Source organism: Schistocerca serialis, chromosome 6 (genome assembly GCF_023864345.2).
Source record: "Schistocerca serialis cubense isolate TAMUIC-IGC-003099 chromosome 6, iqSchSeri2.2, whole genome shotgun sequence".
In the NCBI taxonomy this organism is placed as follows: Eukaryota; Metazoa; Arthropoda; class Insecta; order Orthoptera; family Acrididae; genus Schistocerca; species Schistocerca serialis.
Genome location: NC_064643.1, coordinates 609177708 through 609192366, shown reverse-complemented (window position 1 = coordinate 609192366; position 14659 = coordinate 609177708). Strand labels below are relative to the sequence as shown.

Below are 14659 nucleotides of genomic sequence, written 5' to 3'. Positions count from 1 at the left end.
CAACTTGACCAGAAGAAGGGATCGGTTGGTAGGACATGTTCTGAGGCATCAAGGGATCACCAATTTAGTATTGAAGGGCAGCGTGGAGGGTAAAAATCGTAGAGGGAGACCAAGAGATGAATACACTAAGCAGATTCAGAAGGATGTAGGTTGCAGTAGGTACTGGGAGATGAAAAAGCTTGCACAGGATAGAGTAGCATGGAGAGCGGCATCAAACCAGTCTCAGGACTGAAGACCACAACAACAACAACATGCTATTAGGGTTATTGCAAATTTTGGTGATAAGAATCTCAGTAAATTAGCTTACTATGCCTACTTTCATTCACTGCTTTCGTATGGCATCATATTCTGGGGTAATTCATCGTTGAGTAGAAAAGTATTCATTGCTCAAAAACGTGTAATCAGAATAATTGCTGGAGCCCACCCACAGTCATCCTGCAGACATCTATTTAAGGATCTAGGGATCCTCACAGTATATATACTCACTTATGAAATTTGTTGTTAATATTCCAACCCAGTTCAAAAGTAATAGCAGTGTGCATAGCTATAACACCAGGAGAAAGGATGATCTTCACTATGCAGGGTTAAATCTGACTTTAGCACAGAAAGGGGTAAGTTATGCTGCCACAAAAGTCTTTGGTCACCTACCAAACAGCATCAAAAGCCTGACAGATAGCCAACTAACATTTAAAAATAAATTAAAGAATTTCTAGATGACAACTCCTTCTACTCATTGGCTGAATTTTTAGATATAAATTAAGGTGGGTGGGTGGGGGGGGGGGGGGGGGGGGATGACGACGACAACAACAACAACTTAAACATTAGTGTCATGCAATATTTTGTGTAACGTAATATCTTGTACAGACATCTTTTATTAACCTGACACGTTCCACATCATTACGAAGTGTCGTATTCATGATCTATAAAACAAGTATTAATCTAATCTAATCTTCAACTGACTTGTATCCAACACTTGTCCAAAACAGCAGCCATGACCATTTTTCTTTGTGAACGTTCTACAGAAATACACACTGCCTACTTAATGGCACTACTTAAGATTGCAAAGCACTTCAACTACTTCTTTTGACATCTCTCGATTGTTGAGAATGCTGCGTGCCATCAAATGAAGGGCAGTGTTTTTGCCACCTCCTTTTCAATGACCTTTTTCTACACCCAGTCAGATATTTATGCTGATAACGTCTTTCTCAGCTTTGGCTACATATTTCAAAATATAAATGGCAATATCAGTCTTGGAACCAGATGGTTGAAAGTTCATGTTGACTTGCTGTAGCTTGAGATTATCAGGATTATAGTAATTCACTATTGACTCATCTGCTTGCCATTTGCAGATGACAAATCAAGTTGTTTTCTCTTTTCTTCAATTTTAAGAACTGTCATATTCTCAAGGGTTTCACAAGGAAAATCAAAGCTGCAGTGTATATTCCTTCCTTGTGATGATTGTGCATCTGACACATCTGTGCCAGTTGGTGCAATTGCTCTCTGTGCTTTGCAAGATTGCAGCCCATCACCTACTCAATGTACGTGATTCCAGCAGCTGAATACACAACAGGAGCATCTTCAATCCAGAGGAGAACTTCAATCCAGAGCAAAACTTGAGCATGCCCAAAACCACACACACAAAAAAAAGACGTCATCGATAACATGTCTTTTCAATACATTTGACTTCAAAATTACATTGTATAAGTGCTTGGAAAAGTGATGATAAAAATAGTGTGTCAGTGAACAGGATATTTGCTAATAATGACATCCTGTCATCTATTGTCAGATTCTCAAGAGTTTTGACACTGTAGCACCGACCATAACCAACAGATTGCTCATCACTTCAGGCTAGAAAAGGTTGCTAGAGCTGAGAATGAGGAAACAAAAAGGAAGTCCTAATTGTTGACCATTTCAATGAGATTACTTGACGTGCTTCTCAAGTAATTTGCATAAGAAACTGTATTCTTCAAAAGCAAGCTCATATCTGTGGACATCAACATATTTGGTGGTCCAGATCCTGGAGTGCTGATTTCACTCTAGACACTGATATTGGTATTCATGTGCTCATACACAACTCTTTGATGGCAACTTTGCAGGCACCATTTTTTGAATATGTATATTGTTTGCAGAGCCAGCCAGTTGTCTGAAATTGACAGGACTGACAATGACAGACAGATGGTTCTGCTTCTTGAGGTAATTAAAAGTAGATTGTGTGTTTTTTATCAGATGTTGGACTACTTCATAATATTAATCAACAGCAAGTCTTCTGTGATCATGATGAAGTCAACATCTGTAAGAATGCTTGGCAGCTGCTCGAATATGATCTCCATGATTTGTAGGAAGTGACATATGACTGCTTTATTTCACACATACAAAATAAAGGAAAAGAATGATTTTTTGTGCATTAAATTAATTTTGAAAAAGCCTATTTGAGTGCTTTGGGATATACATTTTTTTTCTTACCGTCTTCTGCAAAAACATAATTTTTTTGACTGTACTACTTGTGAGCATGCAACATATAACTGATACTGTGAAAAACAAGGATTTATGTAATGTATTTCACGCATATTTTATCTGTATCTGTACTGAATTGCACCTGCAGTTTCATCTGACTCCTGAGGAAACTTGTAATTCTGCCAGTAATTGACTGTTGTGTTGAGAAAAAGTGCTGCCACTGATAAGTGTCTGAGTCTCCACAGTTATATGGCCTGCAAATTTAGGGAGATTGTTACAACATCATGGAAAAGGTAGTTGCTACTCACCATATAGTGGAGATGCTGAGTCACAGGCAGCCACAACAAAAAGACTGTCACAAAATAAGCTTTCAGCCAACAAGGCCTTTGTCAAAAATAGACAAAACACACACGCACACACACACACACACACACACACACACACACACACACACCTCACATGCACATCTCCAGTCTCTGACAGCTGAAGCCACACTGTGAGCAGCAGCAGCACTGCATGATGGGAGAGGCAACTAGGTGGGGATAAGGAGGAAGCAGGGACGGGGAGGGGGAGGGGGAAGGATAGCAGGATATGGGTGGGGGGAAGGGGAAGTGCTTCTGTGGGACGGTGGGCAGGGGAGAGGTGGGGGTCAGGGGCAAGGTAGCAGAAAAGGAGAGAAGTAAAAAGAATGGGTGTGTTGGTGGAATAGAGAGCTGTGTGGTGCTGGAGTTGGAACAGGGGAGGGGCCGAAAGCTTATTTTGTGACAGTCTTTTTGTTGTGCCTATCTGTGACTCAGCACCTCTACTAGAAGGTGAGCAGCAACTACCCTTTTCAAAATATTGTTACATTCCATCCTGGATTATTTGATTTTTGCCTGACGGCTTTTCATCCATCCTAACCCATTGCTGTTTTCCTTTGTTACTATTTTCTATATATTACTATACTCAATGTCTGTCTTTGTTTCTCTTCTTTCCTGTCTTTCTCTTGTTGCCTTATGAACCACACTGCATGCTCTACTTATGACCCACACTGTATCAATGGTCTTGGCCGGGCACAACAGCCAGCTACATAGCCATGCTGATTGTTGGTGCTGCAGCTTATGTCCCACATTACTTCCTTACTTCCGCCGATATCAGTAATCCTATACCTTCAAATTGATCACTCTCCCTGTGTCACTTTCGTATTTTCCCATGTTATTTCCCACAGCTTTCTGGTGCCACATGATCTTGTGTCTCATTCCCTCATCCAGTTACATCTGCCGTCCCCCCTCTTTACGCTTAACCACCATGGGAACTGCCACCCACAGTATGTATACACTTTGATCAGATTGTGAGTTCATGCCAATTTAGTGAGTTTTTGCCTTTCGCTATCGTCGACTCCCTCAGATTTCATATTGTTTCCCCCTTTTTCATCCATTTCATTATATATATATATATATATATATATATATATATATATATATATATATATATATATATATATATATATATATATATATATATATATATATATATAAAGATGAGGTGACTTACCGAACAAAAGCGCTGGCAGGTCGATAGACACACAAACAAACACAAACATACACACAAAATTCAAGCTTTCGCAACAAACTGTTGCCTCATCAGGAAAGAGGGAAGGAGAGGGGAAGACGAAAGGAAGTGGGTTTTAAAGGAGAGGGTAAGGAGTCATTCCAATCCCGGGAGCGGAAAGACTTACCTTAGGGGGAAAAAAGGACAGGTATACACTCGCACACACGCACATATCCATCCACACATACAGACACAAGCAGACATATTTAAAGACAAAGAGTTTGGGCAGAGATGTCAGTCGAGGCAGAAGTGTAGAGGCAAAGAAGTTGTTGAAAGACAGGTGAGGTATGAGTGGCGGCAACTTGAAATTAGCGGAGATTGAGGCCTGGCGGATGACGAGAAGAGAGGATATACTGAAGGGCAAGTTCCCATCTCCGGAGTTCGGATAGGTTGGTGTTGGTGGGAAGTATCCAGATAACCCGGACGGTGTAACACTGTGCCAAGATGTGCTGGCCGTGCACCAAGGCATGTTTAGCCACAGGGTGATCCTCATTACCAACAAACACTGTCTGCCTGTGTCCATTCATGCGAATGGACAGTTTGTTGCTGGTCATTCCCACATAGAATGCGTCACAGTGTAGGCAGGTCAGTTGGTAAATCACGTGGGTGCTTTCACACGTGGCTCTGCCTTTGATCGTGTACACCTTCCGGGTTACAGGACTGGAGTAGGTGGTGGTGGGAGGGTGCATGGGACAGGTTTTGCATCGGGGGCGGTTACAAGGATAGGAGCCAGAGGGTAGGGAAGGTGGTTTGGGGATTTCATAGGGATGAACTAACAGGTTACGAAGGTTAGGTGGACGGCGGAAAGACACTCTTGGCGGAGTGGGGAGGATTTCATGAAGGATGGATCTCATTTCAGGGCAGGATTTGAGGAAGTCGTATCCCTGCTGGAGAGCCACATTCAGAGTCTGGTCCAGTCCCGGAAAGTATCCTGTCACAAGTGGGGCACTTTTGTGGTTCTTCTGTGGGGGATTCTGGGTTTGAGGGGACGAGGAAGTGGCTCTGGTTATTTGCTTCTGTACCAGGTCGGGAGGGTAGTTGCGGGATGCGAAAGCTGTTTTCAGGTTGTTGGTGTAATGATTCAGGGATTCCGGACTGGAGCAGATTCGTTTGCCACGAAGACCTAGGCTGTAGGGAAGGGACCGTTTGATGTGGAATGGGTGGCAGCTGTCATAATGGAGGTACTGTTGCTTGTTGGTGGGTTTGATGTGGACGGACATGTGAAGTTGGCCATTGGACAGGTGGAGGTCAACGTCAAGGAAAGTGGCATGGGATTTGGAGTAGGACCAGGTGAAACTGATGGAACCAAAGGAGTTGAGGTTGGAGAGGGAATTCTGGAGTTCTTCTTCACTGTGAGTCCAGATCATGAAGATGTCATCAATAAATCTGTACCAAACTTTGGGTTGGCAGACTTGGGTAACCAAGAAGGCTTCCTCTAAGCGACCCATGAATAGGTTGGCGTACGAAGGGGCCATCCTGGTACCCCATTAAGTTTTATTTACATTCCCTCCGCAAACATGCCTTCGCCCTAGCCAGATTACACTCCCATATTCTATTTTCTCAGGCTTGTCTGACATTTGGCATCACCCCCAAAGGCCTCACACTTAAAGTTCCCATCTCTGGCTGCAACCCTTCCTTCCTTCCTTTCGTCTTCCCCTCTCCTTCCCTCTTTCCTGATGAGGCAACAGTTTGTTGCGAAAGCTTGAATTTTGTGTGTATGTTTGTGTTTGTTTGTGTGTCTATCGACCTGCCAGCGCTTTTGTTCGGTAAGTCACCTCATCTTTGTTTTTATATATAATTTTTCCCACGTGGAATGTTTCCTTCCATATATATATATATATATATATATATATATATATATATATATATATAATGAGGAAGTGGCTCTGGTTATTTGCTTCTGTACCAGGTCGGGAGGGTAGTTGCGGTATGCGAAAGCTGTTGCCAGGTTGTTGGTTATCCACCAGGCCTCAATCTCCGCTATTTCAAGTTGCCGCCACTCATACCTCACCTGTCATTCAACAACATCTTTGCCCCTGCACTTCTGCCTCGACTGACATCTCTGCCCAAACTCTTTGTCTTTAAATATGTCTGCTTGTGTCTGTATATGTGTGGATGGATATGTGTTTGTGTGCGAGTGTATACCCATCCTTTTTTCCTCCTAAGGTAAGTCTTTCCGCTCCCGGGATTGGAATGACTCCTTACCCTCTTCCTTAAAACCCACATCCTTTCGTCTTTCCCTCTCCTTCCTTCTTTCCTGATGAGGTAACAGTTTGTTGCGAAAGCTTGAATTTTGTGTGTATGTTTGTGTGTCTGTCGACCTGCCAGCACTTTCATTTGGTAAGTCACATCATCTTTGTTTTTAGATATATTTTTCCCACGTGGAATGTTTCCCTCCATTATATATACACTTTGATCACATTGTGACTTCAGGCCACTTTTAGCGAGTTTTTGCTTTTCACTATCATCGACTCCCCCAGATTTCATATTGTTTCCCCCCTTTTTCATCCGTTTCATCATTCTCGTGATTTTTCCCATGTATTTGGGTGTGTTTTTGAGAATTTTTTTGGACATACTTCTACGATACTTATGTAATTTTTCACGTCTATTCCATACTCCGTCCATCTGCGTCAATACAAACAACTTTCCTTATCGGTAGCCAAATCCCTGTCCCACATATTGTTCCTGCATTGTTGCTTGGCTCATGAAATCTCCCCAAATGGCCTACCATCAAATTACCCATCTCCGGCTGCCATCTCTCCTTCCACAATGACCTCCATCTGTTCAGAGTCTGCCAATCCTTAGCCCTCACCAACATACTCCTGCAAAACCATATCAACCAACCCCAAATCCTGCAGTGTCTTCTCTCCATCTGTAAAATCCTCCTGCTGTGCAATCCCAAAACCCTGGAACCCACAACACACATTGAAACTCTTGCCCTCCACAAACTAGAGTAACATGCACAATGGCACCTCAAAAAACTCTCTACCCTGCTCACTTCTTACTCCTGCCTGGGAGTACCACTGTCCATCACCTTTACAACATCCACCACACACCTCCTTCACGTTCTGTCATAGCTGACAAACCCTGTCTCGCAGACCTACTACATTTACCCCACCCTCCAAAACTCCTTCCCACCACCACACAAAATCCAGAACCTAAACAGACCCAAAACACAGTCATGAACTTTCCTCCATAAGCCTTAGCCCCACAAAAATATCAGTCCAAAGGCTTGACCTTTTGCCCCACTTCCAAATTCATTCGTGCAGGACTTGTAAAAGACCTTCTCTCCTACTCGTGGTCCCTACAGTGGAAACACTTTCTTGCTACCAATCCTAGCAATCAGACTCAACCAAAGACCAATGTTGAACTCTGCCTGTCTCAGTTCACTACTCCATCCAACCGTGATCCACTCCCACTGGCCCCAAATCACCCCCTGTTAACTTTCCAGAATTTCTTAACCTCGAACCTTGCCTCACCATCATTCCACAAATTCCTCAACATGCATACTAACCTTACATCCACAGAAAGAATCACAGTCCACCATCTAAAAACTGATCCCAACCTTATGGCTCTACCTGTGGTCAAACGTTCCACTACTGTTGTTCTGAACTGCAGAGATTACCTGACAGAAGGACCCTGCCAGCTGTCAGATACATCCACCTACAAACCTTGCCACAATGACCCCATTCCAGAAATACAGCAGGATCTCCAGTCTCTCCTCAAATCCTTAGACCCATCACAGAACCTCTCCCCAGAGTCCATCTCTCTTCTCACCCCTACCACTACCTGCACTCCTACCTTTTACATGCTTCTTAAAATCCATAAATCCAACCACCCAGGACACGTCATTCTGACTGATTAGTGTGCCCCTCCTGAGAGAATTTCTGCTCTCATAGATCAACAGCTTCAGCCTATTACCCAGAACTACCCTCCTATATAAAAGATACCAACCATTTCATCCACCGACTCTCCACAGTTCCTTTCCCTGTACCACACTGTGCCCTGCTTGTCACTGTTGATGCCACCTATGTTTACACTAATATCCCTAATGCCCATTGCATTATCGCTATTGAACACTACCTTTCCCAACACCTGATGGATTCCAAACCAACAGCCTCCATGCTAGTAGTTGTGATCAACTATATCATCATCCACCATTACTTCTCCTTTGAAGGCACTACCTACAACCAAATGCTGGGTATGGCTATGGATTCCCACATGGCACCATCCTATGCCAACCTATTCATGAGCCATGTAGAGGAATCCTTCCTAAACACCCAGACTCCTAAACCCCTCTCCTGCTTCAGATTCATTGATGACATCTTTGTGATCTGGTCCTACTCAACCCAAGAAGCCTCTTTCCTAGATGTGACCTCCACTTCAAAGGTGGCTACATCAGTACCTGTGTCCATATTAAACCTACTAACCACCAGCAATACCTCAACTTTGACAGCTGCCGTCCATTCCATACCAAGAAGGCCCTTCTTTACAGCGTAGCCACCCATGGTTGTCACATCTGCAGTGATGCACAGTCCCTCTCGAAATATTTCAAGGGTCTCACTGAGGCCTTCACAGATCATAATTATCCTCCCAATTTTGTACAAAAACAAATCTCCCATGCTTTATCTTTCCAGTCTCCCACTACTTCTCAAAGTCTCACCGCCCGGCCACAGAGGAGCATTTCCCTCATAACTCAGTACCAGCCAGGGCTGGAGCAACTGAATCACATTTTCTGCCAGGGTTTCAGCTACCTCTCGTTGTGCCCTGAAATGGGAGATGTCCTGCCCACTATTCTTCCCAGCCTCCCACAGTGGTATTGTGCTGTCCACTAAACCTACACAGTACACTCATCCATCCCTACACAACCTCTTCACCCAACCCTTCACCCCATGGCTCATATCCCTGTAATAGATCTCGATGCTAGACCTGCCCCATACATACTCCCACCACCATCTACTCCATTCTGGTCACAAACATCACCTATCCCATCAAAGGCAGGGCTACCTGTGAAACCATGCTACTCAACATATAGTGGAGATGCTGAGTTGGAGATAGGCGCAACAATAAGATTGTCACAAAATATGCTTTCAGCCAACAAGACCTTTGTCAAAAATAGACACAACACACACACACACACACACACACACACACACACACACACACACACAGTGCTTTTCTGGGGAGCATGCAGAGACAAGGTGGAGACAGGTTAGGGCAGCAAGGTGCAATTGGGAGGTTAGACAGAGGGCAGAGGAAATGTGGGGGCAGGGGCTGGGTAGCAGAATAGGAGAGAAGTAAAAAGACTGGGTGCATTGGTGGAATAGAGGGTTGTGTAGTGCTGGACTTGGAACAAGAAAGGGGCTGGATGGGTGAGGACATTGAGTAATGAAGATTGAGGCCAGGAGGCCATCCCGGATTTTCCATTCTTTGATCTTTTCCTAGAGAGGTGGTTAAATTTATGTGTGATATGGAGCCATGTCTCATGATCTTTTATTCCAAAACACAATGTTGTTGATGCATTGAATGGCGCATGTGGGAGACCGATTGCACTTCATACTTTTGAAGTATTTCAAGTCAACTACTTATAGACAAAAAGAAATACCAAGGGGTTGTTTGTGAACGTTTCTACATGTTACATCTTCTCTTTGTCACCCCTATTCCTAACAGTAGCAGGGATATGTTGGTCCCTCTGAGCCATGTCTATACCAAATTTGGTTGAAGTTGCTCCAGATGTGAGTTCTGCTTTTATGTCACACCTTTTTACCTCACTCCACCCCTATGCGAGGTATGTTGTTCCTACCCCACAGTAACTTTCACTCTCAGAAGTACAACAAATTTCTTCATCACAATTGGATGAATAGTATAGGAACATGTATAAGACAAATGAACATTCATTTTTGTTTACTAGATCATGATTTAATTTTAAAGTTCACAAGTGTGTTGTTTTCTGCTTCAGAAAACTGGGAAAATTTACAGTCAAATGGCCATCAATATGCTGAAAATGAGGAGGCTGACTATGAACCTCACTGTGAGGATCCAGATTTCAATGTAAGGATTCACATCTTCATACATGCAGTAGTATGCTATTTGATTTTTTAAATATCATGTGTTATGTTTATCATTGCTACAAGAATAAACAAATATCGTCTTAATTCAACTTTACAGATGGATTGTGATTATGATCCAACGGCAGCATTACAATCCGAGCTTATTGAGTCATCGAAAAAGAGAAAGAAGCGACGGAGACAGTCAAAATTTGCTGAAATTGTCTCAAAGCCAAAACCTTCATTTAATCCAAATGATCAGACTTTTGATGAATATCTTGAAGAGTATTATAAGCTTGACTGTGAAGATGTTATTGGTGATCTACCCTGCAGATTCAAGTACAGAAAAGTTGTTCCTAACAGCTTTGGATTAACAATAGATGAGGTAGAGCTATACTACATTTATTAATGTTTTAGTAGAGTAGGATATTTTAGCCTTAAGTAAGGAAGCATTGGAAGTTTATGAAATAGTGTGTATGTTATGGAAACTCCTTGTTGAAATAGATTCATTGTACAATAACATGCACAAGCAGCAAACTTTAAACCTTGTATCCTGTCCCTAAGTGCATTTTGGCAGTAGTATATCACATTTAGAAGGAAGGAAATCAGTCCCATTCCATGTATATCTTACTTACATACCTGAATTTCAAGTTTTTTTACTGGGCAACATGGCGCAGTGGTTAGCACACTGGACTTGCATTTGGGAGGATTACAGTTCAAACCCGCATCCGGCCATCCTGATTTAGGTTTTCTGTGGCCATGTCTGGCCACGTGAATTCCCTAAATCGCTCCAGGCAAATGCCGGGATGGTTCCTTCGAAAGGGCATGGCCGACTTCTTTCCCCATCCTTCTCTAATACAATGAGACAATGACCTCACTGTTTGGTCTCTTCCCCCAAACAACTCAACCCCAACTCAAGTTCTTACTCCTGTAACTTTGAGAAGTCGGGAGATGTATATATCCATTGCTGTTATGTATTTGTTAAAAGTAATTGAGCTGTCTTTCACCTCTCATTTCTATCCTTTTCTCCACATTATTTCCCATCATTCGTACTCTGCTCCTCTGCTTAGATTTCCTCCATCCCCCCCCCCCCTCCCCCCTTCTTTTCATAATCATCCTCTGCTTCATTTAGAGTAACTTTCCAGTAATATCTTGTATTAATAAAACTTAAGAAGTTGGCATACTTTGTCTCAGTTGCTATTTCTGCTGTTCATCAAGTGCCATTTTGAGGGATTTTCCTAACTGCAGTTACTATATACTAAGCCTAATAATAATATACTCTTTTTAAGATTCTTCGTGCTGATGACAAGGAACTAAATAAATGGTGTTCCTTGAAGAAGGCTGTTCAGTATAGACCAGAACACGTGGAAAAATATGATGTTGTAGCATATAAGAAGAAAGCACAGAACGAGAAGTTAAAAAGAAAAATCTTGAGGAGTTTGTATACTGAGTAAGTTATGATGATTTATTGTAACATATTTTATTTATATTATACCCTGTGTTGTAATCTATCTTAATGGAGCTCTGATACAAAATTTACAAAAAAAGAATGTGTAGTGAAAAGTTTATGATCTCTTCCACTCTTTTCTTCTTCCTTTGCTTGTGATATGCATTATTTTTAATTTATTCATGCACACAAAGAGACCAGAATTGTAAAATCCTGTTTGCTTTGTCAATAGTGAGCCAGAAGAAGAGGAGCTGAACAACGAGCCACCAAAAAAGAAGAAAAAGAAGTCCAGCTTCATGAATGATCAGCAGACATTGGAAATTTCTTCTCATGATGAACATGTCACTGCCACCCTGCCTGCTCATCAAGCTGGAGAAACATCTCTTACAGAAAATAATTGCAAAGCTGTGAAAGAAAGTTCTAGTTCCCATACAGAACCTCAGAAGAGAAAGGAAAAGAAGAAAAGAAACAAATTCATAGAACAGATGAGTAACAAGGCAATGCCTAAAGCATCAATAAGGAATTCTCATCACAAAAAGAACAAGAACAATAGAAGTAAAGTAAATGGCAATATCAAAAACAACAATAATGTTACAGAACTGTCAGATGCACGGCTCAAAGCATATGGAATAAACCCAAAGAAGTTCAAAAACAAAATGAAATATGGAAACATAAAAGAAGTATAAAATAGTTTGTGTCTGCTTGTAATATTTTAAACTATGAGAGGAAATGACACTTCAGTAATGGCATATGTTTATATCTTCAAATTAATGAAGGTTTAAACTGCTGCAAGTCCACTTTTGTTTACAAAATATTGTATTAAATCCCTTGTTATTTAAAGAGACATATTTTGTTGTTCGAATGTGTATGTACATAGTTTTAATATTGTGAATGTGTGAAATAAATTATGCATAATTTGTTATATATTATGTATCTCAGTTCACAGGGCATTTAAAGGCATATCAGAGATAGTCAGTTTGAATCCTGCTTGTGAGGGATATTTGCAACTTCCTATTTTTGGTAAGGGGAGGAGAGAGATGTCTCATTGCCACACTTTGTACCAATATCATAGATAATATATCAAACTACACCATTGTTAATGGTGGTATCTGAGGGGAGCAGTGTACATGTGGGTTTCATTCTGTCCCATTTTTCTCATCGGCAGCAACAATAAAAACACAACTTTACACTTTACACTCCATGTGCTGTTGTCAATCATCTGTACTAAAACACTTATACTTACTGTGCTTTACAGGTAATTAATCAAATCATATCAACTAGAAAGACTTGCACCAGAGTGTGAGCCCCACAAATAAAAAATAGAAGTAGCTTAAATGTATCAGATAGTGCAATGAAATGCCTTAAGTTTCATGTTTGCATCAACACAAGTTTATGTAAACTCTGCAGCAGAAGCTCCAGAGGAGAAGGTATAAAGACATATAACGACAGGCTTAGAACAGCGCAATCATCATAAGTTTAGTGGCTCAGGAATGAGGAGGCAACTATGCTGTAGAGATTAGAGGCTGAAGTGCAGTTGGGAGTGGGCGCTGGAAACGGGATGATGGCCATTGGTGGCTAGGAAAACACAGCTGGACAGTAAAACACTTTTATTCAACTTGGCTACAACACTCGTAGTGTTACGATGCCTTAGGCGTGAAATGTGGAGGCCCCGCTGACAGCTGTGGAAGACAGATGCCAGCGGTGTAGTCCGTGCCCAGCAATGCTGATACTTATTTAGCCACCTCAGCAACATGTTCCATAGTTTACCCAGCATAGTGTTATGTGGCAAGGACCAGCGGCACTTAAGATTGCCAGAATTCTCCTGGAGACTCTCGTGACACAGGAGAAGATCTCACCCCAGCAGGTGACAAAGGTGGGTGCTCGACTGCTCGCCCTGGTGTTGGTGCACAGGCAGCTGCACAGCCCCTGACATGAACCACTGACCTCCAAGCAGAAGTTTGGTTGCTGCTGAAAAGAGCCCGGAAGTGGCTCGTTCATTGCACAGTGCCAAGTCCTCAGATTGTAGTCCTAGTAATGGGTTTTGGTCTGGTATACACTCCTGAAAATTGAAATAAGAACACCGTGAATTCATTGTCCCAGGAAGGGGCAACTTTATTGACACATTCCTGGGGTCAGATACATCACATGATCACACTGACAGAACCACAGGCACATAGACACAGGCAACAGAGCATGCACAATGTCGGTAGTAGTACAGTGTATATCCACCTTTCGCAGCAATGCAGGCTGCTATTCTCCCATGGAGACGATCGTATAGATGCTGGATGTAGTCCTGTGGAACGGCTTGCCATGCCATTTCCACCTGGCGCCTCAGTTGGACCAGCGTTCGTGCTGGACGTGCAGACCGCGTGAGACGACGCTTCATCCAGTCCCAAACATGCTCAATGGGGGACAGATCCGGAGATCTTGCTAGCCAGGGTAGTTGACTTAACCTTCTAGAGCACGTTGGGTGGCACGGGATACATGCGGACGTGCATTGTCCTGTTGGAACAGCAAGTTCCCTTGCCGGTCTAGGAATGGTAGAACGATGGGTTCAATGACGGTTTGGATGTACCGTGCACTATTCAGTGTCCCCTCGACGATCACCAGTGGTGTACGGCCAGTGTAGGAGATCGCTCCCCACACCATGATGCCGGGTGTTGGCCCTGTGTGCCTCGGTCGTATGCAGTCCTGATTGTGGCGCTCACCTGCACGGCGCCAAACACGCATACGACCATCATTGGCACCAAGGCAGAAGCGACTCTCATCGCTGAAGACGACATGTCTCCATTCATCCCTCCATTCACGCCTGTCGCGACACCACTGGAGGCGGGCTGCATGATGTTGGGGCGTGAGCGGAAGACGGCCTAACGGTGTGCGGGACCGTAGCCCAGCTTCAGGGAGACGGTTGCGAATGGTCCTCGCCGATACCCCAGGAGCAACAGTGTCCCTAATTTGCTGGGAAGTGGCGGTGTGGTCCCCTACGGCACTGCGTAGGATCCTACGGTCTTGGCGTGCATCCGTGCGTCGCTGCGGTCCGGTCCCAGGTCGACGGGTACGTGCACCTTCGGCCGACCACTGGCGACAACATCGATGTACTGTGGAGACCTCACGCCCCACG

General features: G+C 43.1%; 1 protein-coding gene across 1 annotated transcript in view; it reads left to right on the top strand.

Moving 5' to 3' along the window:
- LOC126484134 (protein KRI1 homolog) overlaps nt 1–12410 on the top strand; it is a 95099-nt gene extending 82689 nt beyond the window's left edge. Inside the window, exons 8-11 of the mRNA XM_050107514.1 lie at nt 10004–10095; nt 10213–10476; nt 11381–11541; nt 11771–12410. Coding sequence (XP_049963471.1) covers nt 10004–10095; nt 10213–10476; nt 11381–11541; nt 11771–12224 — 971 coding nt within the window. The 3' untranslated portion in view covers nt 12225–12410. The remainder of the gene's footprint in view (nt 1–10003; nt 10096–10212; nt 10477–11380; nt 11542–11770) is intronic.
- Nucleotides 12411–14659: the final 2249 nt, after the last annotated feature.